Raw genomic sequence first — 16,495 nt, forward strand, 5'->3', positions numbered from 1 at the left:
CCATCCCTGCCTTTCATCACCTTATAAAAAATCCCTCCTCTCCGGACCTCCAGCCTCAGCCTTCTTCATGATTATCATCTCATTCAACACTCACTTAGGTGACTCTGTGGACTTTTCTGAGGAAAGATCCAGAAATTCATCTGGAAATACTCATAAGAGCCAGATGCTAGGTGCTGTTCGTTTTGCTATCTCAATAACCTAGAAGGTAGCTACTATTACTATACCCACCCCCATTTTACAGGTGGGGAAAGGGAGGCACAGAGAGGTTAAGTAACTTTCCCGGAGTCACACAGCACATCAGCCAAGCTGCTCCCTAGCCTGGGCCTCCAGCTCTGGAGCTGTGTCCCTTCTGCTCTCCCAGGCCGCCTCTTGTAATTCCCTGGAAATCCCCGAATCTGACTAATTCCCTAGACATCCCCAGACTTGGCAGATTGCTCCCTGTTGAGATGGCTGGACCCACCCCGGCTTGGGCAAACTGTCCCCATTTCAGGCAAAATTACCCATAGAGACCTTGTGGTTTCTCTAGGTGGACGTGGCAGAGGTTGAGTCCATGCCTCCCTGCGGCTCGCTCCGTGACCCTATGCCAGCTACTCAACAACTCTGCACTGCCGTTCGCCCACCAGCCAAACACAGGTAATAGCAGTCCCCACCTGGGAAGGTCACGGTGGGAACAGGGCTGGCTTCGTGGGTGTGTGACTCAGGGCCTCGCCCAGGCCCCGCACCCAGGGGCTCTGCTGTCGCCATATTGACATTCTGAATACTTTTTGAATGAGGGGCTCTCCGTCTTCATTTCTCCCTGGGCGCCACAAGTTACGTGGCTTGTCTTCTGTGAGAGGAAATGGGAAAATGCTGCCGGAAGCCATCTATCCCCCATGTCAGCTTATTCGTGCTTTTGAATCTTAACTGTATTGCTCAATATGGTTTATTTTCATTAGCTATGAAACATAGTTTCAAAGTCAAGGCTAGAGCCCAAATTGCCAAAAACTACAGATACCGAAGCAAAGCTCATTCTGAATAAATCATTTCTCCTCTCTGGGCCTCAGTTTCCCCATCTGCTCCCTTGTGCTTGCAGGTTTGGCTACAGGGAGTCCCTGGCTTGGCTTTTGTGGGGCAAACAGGTTTTAAACATACTCATCTCCTTTACATACCCTTACAGGTCTGTGAACCGCTTTTATTTGCCTGGACTGTCCCTCCTACACTTGTCTATCTGGCAAACTCCTACTTGAACTTCAAAGCCCCAGCTTCAATACCCACCTCCTCTATAATTCGTTAGGTAGAGATTTCACCCCTCCCTGAGCCCCAGGCCTGATCTTGCAGATGGGAATGCCTGGTCCTGGCTCTGTCTCCCCTAGACTGGGAGCTTCCTGAGGGCAGGCCTGAGAACTGAGCCCTCTGGGGCCCCAGCTTTGTCCAGCCCAAGGCCAGGCTCAGAGTTCACTGAAGAAGCAAACAAGCACATGGAGAGGTAACCTCTCGTTTCAGGGGGCTGGTGGTGAGGTGGGGAAATGGTCACAGTGCTTTCACTACTGAAAACCCAGAGAGGGAAGGGGTGGTGCCTCCCAGACTGAATCTGCCTGAACGGGCCTGGCCTACCCCACGGTGGATCCAATGGGTTCAGGTCACAGGAAATCTACTGTCTGTGCCAAACACCAGTCCCACCCTCTTCCTGGCAGTGAGGCAAATCCCCACCTCATTTGCATCAGGCCCTGGGAAGCCCTAATGGGGAGGGAGCCAGCTGGGGAGCAACCCAATCCCCCTGGCCCGGCCTGAGAGGAAACCCCTCTCTCTTGGGCTGGCTCTGGGGCCTCACCAGACGCCCCCCGTCCCATGCGCTGGGTTCCATGTTAGGGGGTCCCCTAGATCCCAGCACTCCTACTGGGGTGGAGACAGATTAACAGACACTATTGGTGGAGAGGCAATTAAGGGAGAGAGCACGACGGGGCGGGGCCGTTCCAGAGGGTTTCGAGGGAGTATCTGAGTAGGTGGGCTTCAGAGCTAAGATCTGGGTTACGCGAGAACCCCAGCGGCTTAAAGGTCAGACGTGAGAGTGCACGGGTGGGGTGGGCCTGGAGGTGGGACAGATTCAACTCGATCTTCACGTTGGCAGAGGAGGAAGCTGAGGCTCGCAAGTAAGCTACGTGCCAGGGTCCCAAAAGAAACAGGCGGGGGTGGGATGCGAACCCGCGGCCCACTGAGCCCCAGCCCCTCGGGAGGGTGTCAGGCCCCGCCCCGCCCCGCCCACCCGGGCCCGCCCCGCCCACCCGAGGCCCCGCCCCGCGGCATGACCGGAAGTGAGCGGGGCCCCCAAGATGGCGCCCGAAACCCGGAAGTGAGGGCGGCTGAGGCGAAGCTCGGAGAGACGGAGGCGCCGCGGGCTCCGCGCCCGGCCGGACCCAGGTCGGAGGTGAGGCGCGTCCGGCCCGACGCTCGCTGCGACTCCGCCGCCCCCGCCCGGCCCGAGCCGCGCGCCCCGGCCCGTTCGGGCCCGGCCCGCCGCGGCCGCCCGCGCCCCGGGCCGGGGGGTGCCGGGTTCCGGGGCCGCGGGCGGAGGGAGCGCGGCGGCGTATCCCCGCCTTCCCCGGCGACCCCCGACCCCGCCCTCCGCCGCGAGCCTTGACCCCGCCCTCCGCGCGACCCCCCCCGACCCCGCCCTCCGCCGTAAGCCCCGTGCGCGAGCTGGGCCGGGAGCCCCGCGCCCGCCCTCCTCGGCGACCCCCGCCCGGCCCCCTCCGCGGCGCCTTCCGCGGCCCGCCCCCCGCTAGTGCAGGGAGGCTTGGGAGCGACGCCCTGAGCCCTCCCTTCGGTGACCCCCGAACTTTACTTCTCCGGCGACCCTTGCGCCCGCGCTTCTCGGTGCCCCCCGTAGCCGGCCCTCCCTCCGTGACCCTCCTCCGCCGGGGCCGCGGCCCTTCCTCTCCGGCGGCGCGACCCCGGGCTGCGTGGCGACGCCTGCCCTTTCCTCCTTCCCTGGCTCCTGTGCCCGGCTGCGGCCGGCAGCGCCCCGGGACGGGCAGACCCTGCTGATCCCCGCGGCTTTGGGCTGGGGGCCGAGTCCGCAGAGCATGTTGGGTGGGCGTGTCGCCTTGTGCCTGCGTGGGAACCTGGTCTCCGAGGACAGGCGGACGGGAGGACGAGGGCAGACGTGGCCTCGGCCCCACAGATGCAGAGGGCAGCCTGTGGGGTGCGGGGGCGGTGATGCCAGCCCCGGAGCCCTGAAGCGGGTGGCTGGTGGGTCCGGAGTCAGGCGGGGGGTGTGGACAGCCAGGCGGGCGCTCCCGGGAGGCCGTGGGGTGTCTGTCTGCATAACCTGATGAGCGGTCTGAAAAGGAAGACAATCAGAGTCTGTGCGAAGTGTGTCGGGGCACCCCCAGCCTCTGCTTCCCACAATGGACGTGAGTCCCAGCGGCTCTGAGCGTCCTTCCTGCCTGCCCACTGCCCGGCCGGGCTGGGTTGGTGCTGTGTATTTGCACCCGGTGCGGAGGGTGTTGACCCCGAAGCTGGCCAAGGTGAAGATTGCTGGCACTTTGGGGGGTGTGAGTGTGTCACAGCCCGGCTCGGGGCTGGTGTTGAACGGACTCTCGCTGCTGCCAGGCACGCTGGATCTTCCCCGCAGATGCTTTGGAAAGACTCAAGGAAGATGGGGCTGGGGCCCTGGGGGCCGCAGACCCTGGAGGGAAGGAAGATGGCCACCTGTCGAAGGCTTGATACCCCAGATGGTTCTGAGGCCATCCTTGGTTGGGATGGGAGGCCCGGCCCTTCCTCCAGGCGGGGCAGTGGAGGGCTGGACCTGACCTGCACTTCGCTTTTCCCTGCTTGCCTGGCTGTGGGGGGCGCTTGTGAGCAGGGTGGCTGAGCGCCCCTGTCTCTGAGGCTGAGACCTGGGGCCCATTGTCTGTGTTCTTTCTTCCCAAGCCCCTGGACTTTCCCAGGGGAGGCCCCAGAGGTGGGGGATGGCTGCTCAGGGCTTTCTGCTCTGGGCCACGGTCCCCCTAGGACAGCCATCTCCGGAGCCCTCAGAGAGAACTCTGAGTATGAACTCTCGGCACTGGGGGGGCGGGCCAGGGAAGGCAGGGTCGGTGAGTGGCCCCAGGGCCCCACATGGTGGGGAGGATGCAGCCAGGCACCCGACAGACCCCCGAGGACACCGACCTGGGACAGGCCGCTGTGGGGAGTAGGGGGAGGCACGCTGGGGTTTCAGAGGGCGGGAGGGCGCTTTTGTTTAACTCTGAGGATCTGAGCAGACATCTGTTCATACCTGCCTGAGCCAGCACCTGCCTGGTGGGTGGGTGGGTGTGGGTGTGTGTGTTGTGTGGGGACATCTGTGTTTTGGCAGAGGGGCAGGGGGACCAGATTTCCAGGAGAGCCTGTCGGAGTGCAGAAGAGGTGGTTCCTTTGAAGTCCAGGGTGGGGTGGAGCAAGCCACAAGTGTGCAAGGCAGCCCAGAGCCAGTGTCCTCCAGCTGCGTGACCTTGGTTCAGTCACTGCCCAGACCTGGAGGGACACCGAGGCTGGCTCCCCATGCTCTGCAGGCCTGGCCCAGCTTAGTTCTAGCAAAGTGTCAGAGGCCCCTCCAGCGAGGGCCAGGCCGGAAACGCTGACCAAGCGAGCTCGGCCGGGAATAAAGAGGCAACTGTGTCCAGTCCCCAGAGGCCGCCTCCCTCCCAGGATGGCCTCCTCTGGATAAGAGGCCTTTAGGGCTGCAGGGCGGGGGTGGGGATCTGCTTGTTCTCCTGTGCTGAATGCGGTGGGGGGGCAACGTCACCTACAAGTGTAAACACACTGCGGGGCTGGCATGCAGAGTGGACACGTATGCAGCGTGTGCACCCACATGGGAGGGTGTCCACGTGGATACGTGTGTCATGTGAACATGCGTGTGCGTGTCTGCGTCTGCTCTTGCCTCCACGCGTGTGAGTGAGCTGCGTGTGCCTTTGTGTGTACATGTGTATCATGTGTGCACATGCGAGAGCGTGCATCACGTGTGTGGGATTTGTCACGCGCAGGTTTGGAGTGTCTCAGCCATATTCCCGCAGCCGGGGGCCGTGTGGTCGATCGGCGGGGGGGCTGGGTACAGCAGAGCCCCAGGGAGCCGAGAGCGTGGCCCCCCAGACCATTCCAGGCCCGGCCGGCCTCCTGCTCGCCTGCCCCCTGCCCTGTTCTGCCCGGACCTGAGTGCCGCCTCGGGTCCCGGGGTCTGTGGCGTGCCTCTCCCCGAGTGGACCCCACTCCCTGTCCCTTGGAACGGCCCTCCCGCGCTCCTGCTGTGCAAACTTCCTCCATCTTCTTGCCCTTGGGCACAGCTAGCCCGCAGATCCCTGCTTCCCTTGCTGCCAGGCGGGTGACTTGGGTGAGGGCGAAGACTGATTTCTGATGCTCAGGCCCCATCGCCTGCTGTTCTGGCTTGCCAGGCCCCCAGGGGAGGCAGAGATAAGACTTGTCATTTGCTTGTGTACTACCACGTGGATGGACCTCAAAACTCGACGCTCAGGGAGGGAACCAGACACAGAAGGCCACACGGGGTGTGAGTCCACGTGGGTGACACGTCCGGAACAGGCTCATCCGCGGACGGGAAGGGCGCTCCTGGGGCCGGGGCTGGGGAGTGACAGCTGATGGGGACGGGGTTTCTTTTGAGCTGATGGAATATTCTGGCTCTAGGTAGAGGTGATGGTTGCACAACTCTGTGAATGTACTGAAAACCACTGAGTTGTGTACTCTAAATATGTGAAGTGTATGGTTTGTGGTTTGTGCCTTCACAAAACAAGAAAGCATTTAAACAAAGGCAAGGCCTGTCCTTGCCGCTCTGATGCCCGTGTGCCGGGGCGTGAGCCGGTGTCTCGGAGTGGGTCCCGAGCATGGCCCTCTGCTCCCGGCTCATCCAGGCACCGCTCGGTTGTCAGGCATCTTCTGGCCCCGGGAGGAGGACAGAGGAAGTGCCATCCCCCCATTGTGTGGGGGCTGGGAGCCCCTCACCAAACTCCAGCTCTGCCCCGAACCACTGCCGTGGGTGGACGTGGAGGGTGTTGTGTAAGAAGTAGTCCTGGGGGCGTTTGGACTTCTGGGGTTGGGTGCCTTGGGTGGGCCCTGATTGCCTGGGGACGCCCCCTGAGGCCAGGTGACCCCAGTGACTTCATGCCAGAAGGTCCCACCTCCTTGGTCAGCTGCAGCGGTGCCCCCCACCATGCTACCCACGGCCTGCTGGACGGGGCCATGGCCTAGGGAAGCCAACAAGGCGCTTGTCAGGGAAGGGCATTTATTTGGCCCCTGCTGTGTGATGGGGGACGTGTTTGGCCTCCTTACCTCCCTGGGGGCTTGTGGTCTGTCTGTGCGTCTCGGGTACCCCCTCGGAGCTGGGTGCCTGCAGAACCCTCCCGAGTTTCCCGCCCCTGGGGCCCCGCAGCAGGGGTGCCACCACCATTTACAGGAAGGGTCTCCTCACCCGCCAGCACTCTGGGCACACAGTTCCCAAGGTTCCCGTGCCTTCCAGAACATGCTCCCTGGGTTGCGAACTGCTGCGGATGCTGTGTCCTTCCTTGTTGGGTGGTGCTGAGAGTCGGCGCCCAGATTCCCCGTCAGGATTGGCCTCTGTCACCTTAGGAACAAATCCCTGAGTGAAACTGAAAGAGGCCTTCCTTGCCCTCGTTCCAAGGCCTGCTGTGTTTCAGGATCCACGTATGCCACGTTCTGGGAGGCAGGTCACCCCTGTTTCCTTATAGTCACCGCCCGGAGGGTCAGAGGCCACTGACTGGTACTGGGATGGCAGGAGGAAGGGGCGGGTCCGGCCGCAGGGCTGCAACGGGCAGTAAACTTTTATGGCACTGACTCACCAGGTGGGGCAAACATCCCTGCCCCCGGGGTGGCCCAGGGGTGCCAGGAGTGGCCGGTGTCCCACCCCCAACCTGCAGCCTGGAGTCTAGCCAGAGCGAGAAGGTGTCTTCCTCCGCACGTGAGGTAGGCTGAGGAAAGGCTGCCCCCGGCCCCCAGCTGCACCTGCCAGAGTCGGGTGTGGAGCTGGGAAGGTGGGCTCGTTGGTCTGGTCAAAGCCCTGTCTCCCCGCTGGGGCACCACAGGCATCCAGATCTGTCTGTGGCCAGGTTTGCAGAGGGTCTGCACGGGCACCAGGTGCTTATTGGGACGGTTTCAGGGTGTCTGGAATGTCCTCTTTGGCCACTTGCCCTGGAAGCTGTGAAGTGGGCGTATAGGACCCCCTCCTTCCCCGCCTGGTCCCAGTGTGGTTCTGAGCTTGGCATTTCCTGCAGCACAGGGCATTGGCGCCTCTCCTGGTGTTGTTCAGGCAAACACGAGCTGGCCAGGGGCATTTTCAGGGGGTTTTCATCAGATTCCGGCCCTCCAGGAGCTCGGCCCCCTGTTCTGAGGTTGGGGCTCAGAGGGAACCACCCCCAGGTCGCTGTCGAGAGGCTGTCAGGAGCAGCCTTGGAAAGGTTCTCGGTTGTCATGGGGTGGGGGTGGGGGCGAGGTGGCCCCACTGCCAGCATCGTGGGAACCTGGAGGAAGGCGCCGCATGCCCGGAGGGTGTGGACGTGATGGCTGGATTGCCAACTTGGAGAAATCAGGGGCTGCCACCCCCCAACCTAGATCTGCCACTTCTCTTGAAGAACCAGCCCATCCGGACGCCCTGGGCCACATTCCTGCGGAGTGGAGGCTGTGCTGCCCCAGCCGGGCCCACCCCCACCTGACCCCTCTGAGGCCTTGGGGAAGCTCCCCTGAGAAGGGCTTGCTGGGGGCTTCTGTTTCCCAGAACCCGTTAGTGTGGGGGAGGCAGGGCCAGGCTTGCTGCCCGCCGGTCTGCTTATGCGCTACACACCCCCTGAGTTCTGCGGGCGGCTCCGTGATGGTCCCCGAGACCAGGTCCCTCAAGGCCCCTGAGATGGGGGTGACCCTGGACTCCCCAGGGGCCCAGCATCCTCACAAGGTCCTCAAAAGCAGAGAACTTTCTCCACTGGAGGCCGAAGGGGAGTGAGAGACTTAAGCTTGAGTGGGCCTCTGCGTCTGGCCGGTGACAAGGACACGGACCTTCTGTCCCGCTGACAGCTGTGTGAGCTGGAGGTAGACTCTCCGCAGAGCTGCCGGCATGAAGCCCAGGCCTTGTGAGGCCCAGAGCAGGGGCGGCAAGCCAGCCCGGACCCCTGTTCTGTGGGATGCGAGACAGTTCAGGCGTGCCGCTGTGAGCTGCTGAGTCGTGGTCGTCTGCCCCGGGAGAAGCAGAAACGGATCCAGGCTCTGTTAGCAGGTCTTGGGGTGCCCACTGCTGCGATGTGGGGGCCTCTGGCTCCTTCCCGGCGGTGGGCACAGGGTCCAGTCCGGTGCTGGTGTTCTCTAGGGATGGAGCATGTGAGACCGTCTAGCACAGTTGCTGTGCCCGAGGCCAGCCCGGAGCTGGGAGGAGTCTTCCTCCTCCTGCAGGACACCAGCCGCTCTTTGGGTTTGGGCAAAGGTCCCACGTGATGTTCTTGCTACCAGGCTGGACTGAAGGAGGCTGAGGGGGGTGCCGATTGGTCAGGCTGCTCACCTAGGACTAGCTCGCCCAGCCGTGGGCGGCAGTAGCCCCTCTCCTGCCCAGGGCTCTCTGAGGGGCCAGGCAGAGAGACGTGGCACACCGGCCAGCCTGAAGCAAGCCCAACAGCAAGCAGGGAATGGCAGCAAGCCCCAGCGGGGACAGACGGACAGAGTAGGCACATTGGTGTCAAAGGACCAGGACGTCTGGGTCCAGTGGGATTTGGCCTAAACCTGCTCAGGGGAAGAAGATGTGGGTGTTGGTGGAGACCACAAGCTCAGTGTCTGTAACGCCTTTTGAAAACCGCGAGTAAACACAAGAGCCGAGTAGACACTTCCCAGGAGAAGCCACATGGAAGGTGCTCAGCGCCTGTAGGAGGTGTTGGTGTGGACAGAGCTTTACGGTCTGCCACCACGGAGGGTGGGTTAGCAGGTGCAGCAGCTGGGACGCTGTCCCTGCCAGTGGGCAGGCGGGTCGGCACCGCCCCCTTGGGAAACCATTCGGCTCTCCCTGCTAAGGCTGAACTAAATCTGGAAGTGGGGGGACCCGTGGGGCCCCTGAGACCCAGGCTCAGATGCCCCCAGCCATGACTGAGGAAGCCCCAGGTTCTGGTCCCCATCTCCTCTGGGCCATGTGCCCCCAAAGCTGTGCCCTTGGGGCTGGCGGCAGATGCAGTGACTGGCCCCCTAGGGCTGCACGCCTCTGGCATGTCCTCATCAACTCCCGTGCGGCTGCTCAGGCACCCGCCTCACCACAGGGCTATCGGAGTGTCATTCTGCCTTGCCCGTCACGGGGCCGTCACGGCGGCTGGTCTCTGCTGGACGAGCGGATGGGTCTGTGGGCCCACGGCTGCCAGAGGCAGACAGCGAGCCACCGGCGACCCCAGATCTGCCTCCAGAACCCAGCTGCAGGCTCCCCGTGTTTTCCCCGGGGGTTGCTGCCACTCCGTCGGTCGAATCCATCCGGGATCGGTTCTGCTTCCCCGCTGCGCCGTTTATGAGGAGAGCACTAGCACCTGCTGTGTTTGCGGGGTCTGGGTCTGTCTTAGGCACGTGCCTGTCCCTGCACTCCGCTCCTGGGGTGGCGTGCAGGGCCCTCTGGGTGTCCCCCACATGGTCCAGCTCTGCCGCTTCTGCTCTCGGGGGTCGGCCTGGGGGAATGGGCTGTGTGGTGGTCCTCCTACCGGGGCCACCTCTGCTCACCGTCAGCTTCCTGGTCTTGCATTCAGCCATGTGTTGACCATGCCAGGCCACAGCTGAGGTCTCTGGTGTGGAAGAAACATGGGGTCTCCCTGCCCAGCCCAGCGTGGCGACCGCCTGTGCCGTGGCCTACAGTGTCCCCCCGCCCCCGTGCCTGTCCCCAGGATGGCACTTCCTTTATGTCCCAGCTGGATGGGGGGTTTTGCAAGAGCCCCATCAGTTGAGACACTGCTCCTGGGGGCGGGTCTGTGGGGGATCTCTGGGGTCCTGCAGGCTACCTTTCACTGCATTGAGAACAGAACTGGAAATCCAACCCTTGGATGGCTGTGCTCTCTAATGGGGATCCTGGGTGCGCCCCCCTTGTCCTTCTTGTCCCAGATGGAGGGGCTCCCCCTTCCTGCCCTGCCTGCCCTGTGCACAGAGGGCTAGGGCCCCTGCCTGCCTTTGGCATCCCAGAGCTGCTGCGTTCCACATGCCTCCTGGGAACTCTGTGGAAATCTGGGGTCATGTGCTTGGTGCCAGCCTCGCCCGCAGCTCCTGGTCAGCAGTGCTCCCGGCCCCCAGGGGTCACAGGGATCTGGGCTGAGGGTTGGGGTGGCTCCAGCTGGGCTTTGCTTCTCCTCCAGTCCTAGTGTCCTGGGGTGGCCTTAACAACTGTCCACACGCTGGGCCGCTTAAACCACAGGACTTTATGCTCCCCAGTCCTGGAGCCCAGAAGTCGGAGGTCGAGGTGGGGCAGGGCCACGCTCCCTCCGGGGGCTCCGGGGGACGGTCCTTCCTGGCTCGCCCAGCTCCTGGGGGCTCCAGGCGTCCCTCGGCGTGCGGCCGCATTGCTCCCGTGCCTGCCTCGGTGGTCACACGGCCATCTCCTCTGTGTCTGCCTCCCCCACCCCCTGCCCCATCCCGATCCCGGGACCTTCCCTCAGAGCCAGGTGGAAGGGTGGCCAGAGAGGCTGCCATCTTGTGCCCAGTGGGACACAGTTGTGCCATCTTGTGCCCAGTGGGACACAGCAAGTCCCCGCTGCCCAGAGACACAGTTCCGGGGGCAGCCTCATCCTGGCCTGGCGGGGTACAGATGAGGGACCGAGCAGTGGTGGGCCGGCGGGCCGGGCGGTCAGTGGGGTCAGGACAGCCCGCTCAGTGTTTGGGGGGCTGGGCCAGCAGAGCTGGGGTGATGGCTGCGGGGGTCAGCAGAGAGGCCAGGTGCCTGCAGGTGCCTGCCGGCTAGGGGTGTGTCCAGGCTCAGGCTCTCCCAGGCCTTGGCCTCTTCCCACGCTGCACTGCCCCGTTGTCTTATCTGGGCCACTAATTCCTTGCTCTTTTCTTTCACAATGACTCATTTGAAAACCTGATCTCAAAAGGAAATTGTGTGAACGTAAACCACGATTGTGAAGCGCAGGCCTGTGTGAGCACCCACGCTTCACCTGTCGTGGGATGTTCTAAAAATACACCCTGGTCCCTCTGCACCAGCGCTGAGCTCTGTCCCAGCCAGGCACGGTCTGAGTTACGTCCCTCCATGCCCCGAGACCCCGCCTGGTACCCACTGGGGTTGGTCCCGAGGCAGCTGGAGCCTCCCAGGGACAACACATTCAGGCTTGGGGGCTTGGGGGCTCGGGCAGGGCTCAACGGGCAGCACTGCGGAGTGGGGGAGGTCAGCAGAGGCCGGAAAGCGAGGGGCCAGGCAGGTGGAGTCCGGAGGGTACACAGAGGGGGGCTGGCCCAGTGCCATGGGGGATGGGGAACAGGAAGCCTGCACCTGTGGAGGCTCTGCCTGGGGAAGAGGCGACATTGGACCTGGGTGTTGGAGGAGGGGGGCTCTGTAGGGTGGCCTCTGGGGGCATGGGGTGGTGGTGGGCACGGAGTGAGATTAATGCAACATAAAACTTGCTCTTTTGAAGTATACAGTTCAGTGTCTTTCACTATATTCTTAGTGTTATACGAACATCACCATGACCTAATTCCAGAACACTCCATCAGCCCAAAAGCAGTCCTGTCCCCATCGGCCGTCACCCGGCTGGTGGCCCCCACAAGCCCCCTTCCCGTCCGTGGATGAGCCTGTTCTGGACGTGTCAGCCACGTGGACGCATACCCCGTGTGGCCGTCTGTGTCTGGTTGCCTCCCTGAGCATCGTGGGCTCGGGGTCCGTCCCCGGGGCCATGCGTGTGGGCGCCTGGCTCCTGCTCGCGGCCGATCACATGCCCGTGTGTAGACAGACCACGTTGTGTTTATCGTCTCACCCACTGATGGACGCTGGCTGTTCTCTGGCTATTACGACTCCTGCCAGTGTGGACATATGTGGACAAGTGTTTTCATCTCTCCCGGTATTGGGAGCAGAGCCCCCTTGGGGGGAGCCCCCAAATCCAGGAGATTTCTGGGGCCTCCGTGAAGGCAGTGGTCACTTAAGTGGCCACTGGATTGTAGAGGCCTTGGGCTCTGCCGAGTGCCTGACCAGACTTGCCCATGGACCTCCAAATAACCCACTTCTCCTAATGAGCAAAACGGGGGTTCAGAGAAGCTAAGGTGCCCCTGAGTTGTTGGACAATGATCAGTTTGTTAGGCTGAGCTGGGTTTTGACCCCATCTGCATGACCCCAGAATCTTTAAAAGGCCGAGACCCTCAATCACCCATTAGCCATGTGTTTATCAGGATTTTCCACTCGCGGCTTCTGAGGCTGTGTCCCACTGGCCCCAGCCTGCAGGAGCCTGGAGGGCACGGGCAGGGGCAGGCCAGGGCCACCGAGGCCAGGGGAGGTGCCGTCCCGGCAACAGGTGTGAGCCCGTGAGCCCGCACAGCCGAGGAGGACAGCAGCAAGGCTTCAGGGCCCAGAAGCATCCCTCTCCTGGAGCTCAGGCCTGTGGGCCCCTTTTCTGGCCAGGAGCTCGGGGTAAGGGCAGCCCCTCCCCGCCCCCTGAGGGATTGCGTAAGCTGCCCGCGTGCGGACAGTGGTTACTGGAAGTCCTGAGGATTTCTTCATCCAGGGCTTGGCCGGGAGCGGCAGCTGCCTCCCCTTCCTGCCTCCCTTGGTGATTAACGTCCTCGTCCTTGGCCACGGCCTGCCTGAGGAGCCCGCGGGCCAGCCTGGGTCTGGGCTCCCAGCGGCCGTGGGCGGGGCCCAGGGGAGCCTAGGGCACAGGCCACGGGGCAGATGGAAATCGTGTGGGAAATCCTGTGCATCTGTTCTCAGCCCCTGTGGCATTTTCCGGGCCTGCTCTGCCTGCCTTCGAGGACGGGGACGTTCTCGATGGGGATGCTGTGTGTCTTTACCCCTTCCTGGCTCAGCTTGGCCCCGACTGCCCCCAGAGACCCTCCCGTGAGCCTAGTCTGGCTGCAGATGGACAGGGTCGGCCCTCAGCTTGGAGGTGCTTGCCGGGTTGGATTTGGCCTCCCAGCCTCACAAAGCCAGGCCTTGGGACCAGCTGAGGCTCCGCTGCTCACACCAGGGCCTGTGGCTCTCTTCGTGGGTGGCAGGAGCAGCCCCCCAGGGCCTGAGTTATTTGTTATCTGGTGGGCCAGGCAGCCTGAGATGGTCATGTGGACAGCAGGGGGGAACGTGGTGGAGCAGCCCAGCCGCCCTGGAAGGGCTGCCGCCATCCTGGAGGTCTGTCCCTGAAGCTCGTCTTCGTTCTGCCCCGGGCACTTGCTGCCTGGGTGGGACCTGTGGTCAGATGTCCAGTCCCAGTGTCCCCAGGAGGGGCTGTCAGGCAAGGGTTGGGGCCTCCTAGGTGCTTGGCGCGTGGGGGCTGAGCCCAGGCCGAGAGGCTTGCTCAGGCTGCCCTTGAGACAGAGGCCCCCTTCCACCCTAGCACAGCCCCTGCGAAGAGGCTGGGGCCGAGAGGGGTGCCCTGTAACACTGCAGTGTTAGGGGGGCCTCAGCTCCCACCCTCCTTCCTGAATGTGCAGCCTGCTGCCCTGACCCTACCCCCTCTGTGCAGGCCTGGCCTCAGCCCACTCGCCCTTGTCCCTGGGGGTGTGCCCTCTCCCGTCGGAGCTCACAGGGTGACCTCGGGATGTGCCGCGTCTCTCCCCAGATCATGATGCCGCCACCGAGGAGCAAGAAGCCCAGATAGACGCCCCCGTGGCCTGGGTCGTGGAGCCACCCGATGCTGGCAGTGGGGCCCGCCATGGACGGGGAGTTTCCTCAGCATGAGCCCCCACCAGCGGGCAGCATCCTATACAGCCCACCCCCCCTGCAGACCCCGCTGTGCGGGTCCAGTGTCCAGGTGAGTGCTGGCCACTCCAGGGTCGGCCTTGGGATGGGATGCTGCCCTTGCGGATGCAGCTGCGGCCTCCCCTTCCAGGGCCTCGAGCGGATGTCCCAGCCCCTAGCTTTGCAGGCCCTTAGGGGGTGCCCAGCTGCCACCAAGTTTCGCAAACATGAGCCACCAGGTTGGTTTTGCCAAGATCATGACTGGCCCTCAGGGAGACGCTCAGGCCTCGCTGCTGTCTTCACCTGCAGGACAAGGGCTGGGATCTCCATGACATTTATTTTATTTCAAGGTTTTTTATTTTCAATTTAACGGACTTTACGTCTTTTAAGATTTATTTATTTATTTGGGGGGGAGGGGCAGAGGGAGAGGAAGAGAGAATCTCAGGCAGACTCCCTGCTGAGCGTGGGGCTCAATCCCATGACCCTGAGGTCACGACCTGAGCCGAAATCAAGAGTTGGACGCTTAACCGACCAAGCCACCCAGGCGCCTCTAAAGTTTATGTCTTTTTTTTTTTTTTTAAGATTTTATTTATTTGATAGTGAGAGACACAGCAAGAGAGGGAACACAAGCAGGGGGAGTGGGGGAGGAAGAGGCAGGCTTCCCGCAGAGCAAGGAGCCCGATGTGGGGCTCGATCCCAGGACCCTGGGATCACGACCTGAACCGAAGGCATACACCTAATGACTGAGCCACCCAGGTGCCCCCCAAAGTTTATGTCTTAAGCAGTTTTAGATTTATAGGAAAATGGAACACAAAGTTTCCACATACCCCCCTTTCCCCATTGTTAACATTTTGCATTTTTTAATTTTTATTTTTTTAAAGATTTTATTTATTTATTTGATAGAGAGAGACAGCGAGAGAGGGAACACAAGCAGGAGGGGTGGGAGAGGGAGAAGCAGGCTTCCCGCCGAGCAAGGACCCTGATATGGGGCTCAATCCCAGGAGGCTGGGATCATGACCTGAGCCAAAGGCAGATGCTTAACGACTGCGTCACCCAGGCGCCCCAACATTTTGCATTAATGATCATGCTAAGTTGTTACAACTGACGGGCCAGTATTAGGACATTATGAACGACAGGCCGCAGGGGACACCAGGGCTCACTGTGGGTTTGGACGAATGTCACGGGCAGCGATCCACCATCACAGCGTGGCACAGAGCAGTTCCTGGCCCTGCCGACCCTCCATGCTCCGCCCAGTCACCCTCCCCCACCCCGGCCACCGCAGATCCTCGTTCCGCCTCCGCGGTTCTGCGGTTTCCAGAACGTCCTAGACCCGGAACCACACGGTGTGCGGCCTTCTCAGCCCGGCTGCTCTCACCCAGGGATGTGCCGCTGAGGTTCCTCCGTGTCTCTGCCTGGCTCGATGGCTCATATCTTTTCAGGGCTGGATAATATTCCCTTGTCCGGGTGGAGCCTGGCGCATTTATCCACTCGCCTACGAAGGGCATCTCAGTTGCTGCTGAGTTTTGACGACTGTGATAAAGTATCATAAGTAACAAAGCCACATAGGTTCCAGCCCAGCCTGCTCATGGCAGAGTGTACGGAGGGTCCAGAATTCTGTAGCAAGTCAGGCCTGGGGCCTGCCTTTCCTGGGGCAGAGCCGGGGTTCTTCCTGCTGGAGAAGAGCAAACTGTTTCTCAGTAGGGAGACTTGAGCTGCCAGGAGGGGGGAAGGAGGGGTGTCAGGGCACAGTGGTGGGGGTACACGTGGCTGGGGCTGCCATGGGGCCCTCCTTCAGGGAAGCGTCAGCTTCTTCCTTCCCCTCTGTCCTGCTGGCTTGGGGCTGGGAGGAGGCCAGGAGGCAGGAGAGCGAGAATCAAGCTTGGGTTTCAGAGGGGCCAGGAAGTGGGGTCAGGCGCCGCTCAGGGTCAAATGCCCAGAATCATCAGGAGGCGTCGCAGGTCCGTCATCGGAGCGTGGGAAAGCAGTTGGGTGTGTGTGGACCCAGAATTCACTCTTTGTCCAGGTGTGCCCGCTGGTAACCCAACGTAATAGGCACGGAATACAAAGTTACGCGAGTTACCCCTGAAGAGTCCATGTCCAAGCCTTGGCTGGTGTCCAGCGCCTCTGGCCAGGGCCCCAGACGCCACTATGCACCTCCTCTCTCTCTCTCTCTCCCCTTCCTGTTGGAGCTGTGTCCACACGTCCTCTGACCCTCCATGTCCCCCCGCCTCCCTCTGAACTTCTGCCCGCGCCATCATGGCCGATGCCTTCCTGTTCCCCGCATGCCCTCTGGCCCATGGCGCTAGGTGTGTGTGTGTTCTGGGGGCTCGATTTCACCCTGTTCTGTAGTCTCAGGGCATGCGCTTGTCATTCCCAATAATGCTGCAGGATTCCTTCTTGTCAGCATCCCATAATTTGCCTAATTGTTTCCCTACTGTTGGGCTTTTGGGGTGATTCCAGTTTTCTGCTGCTATAAATAGCATCTCTGTGTTTCCCCCCTTCACGGATTAGGCCGGGGGTGTCCTGAATCAGAATTCCTGGGTCTGAAGGAGTCCCGGGTAGGGCTGCAGAGGACAGGGCTGTCCCGCAGGGGACGTGCTCCTGCCACGCTCCCTTCAGGGTGGCCCGTGTGGATGACTG

General features: G+C 62.0%; 1 protein-coding gene across 5 annotated transcripts in view; it reads left to right on the top strand.

The window, feature by feature from the left end:
* Positions 1-503: 503 nt before the first annotated feature.
* The window catches only part of SBNO2 (strawberry notch homolog 2), a 50,711-nt gene continuing 34,719 nt past the window's right edge, over positions 504-16,495 (top strand). For 2 of the 5 annotated variants that reach the window (XM_054505086.2, XM_064573610.1), the window contains exon 1: positions 2,267-2,404. In XM_054505086.2, coding sequence (XP_054361061.2) covers positions 2,282-2,404 — 123 coding nt within the window. In that variant the 5' untranslated portion in view covers positions 2,267-2,281. Of the gene's footprint in view, positions 634-2,266; positions 2,405-13,736; positions 13,929-16,495 lie in introns of those variants that run through there. The other 3 variants (XM_064573605.1, XM_045863491.3, XM_064573601.1) reach the window with 3 other exon arrangements.

The sequence above is a fragment of the Mirounga angustirostris genome, unplaced genomic scaffold (genome assembly GCF_029215605.1).
Source record: "Mirounga angustirostris isolate CCGP_5_RB_7025 unplaced genomic scaffold, mMirAng1.0.hap1 SCAF_1, whole genome shotgun sequence".
Taxonomy (NCBI): domain Eukaryota; kingdom Metazoa; phylum Chordata; class Mammalia; order Carnivora; family Phocidae; genus Mirounga; species Mirounga angustirostris.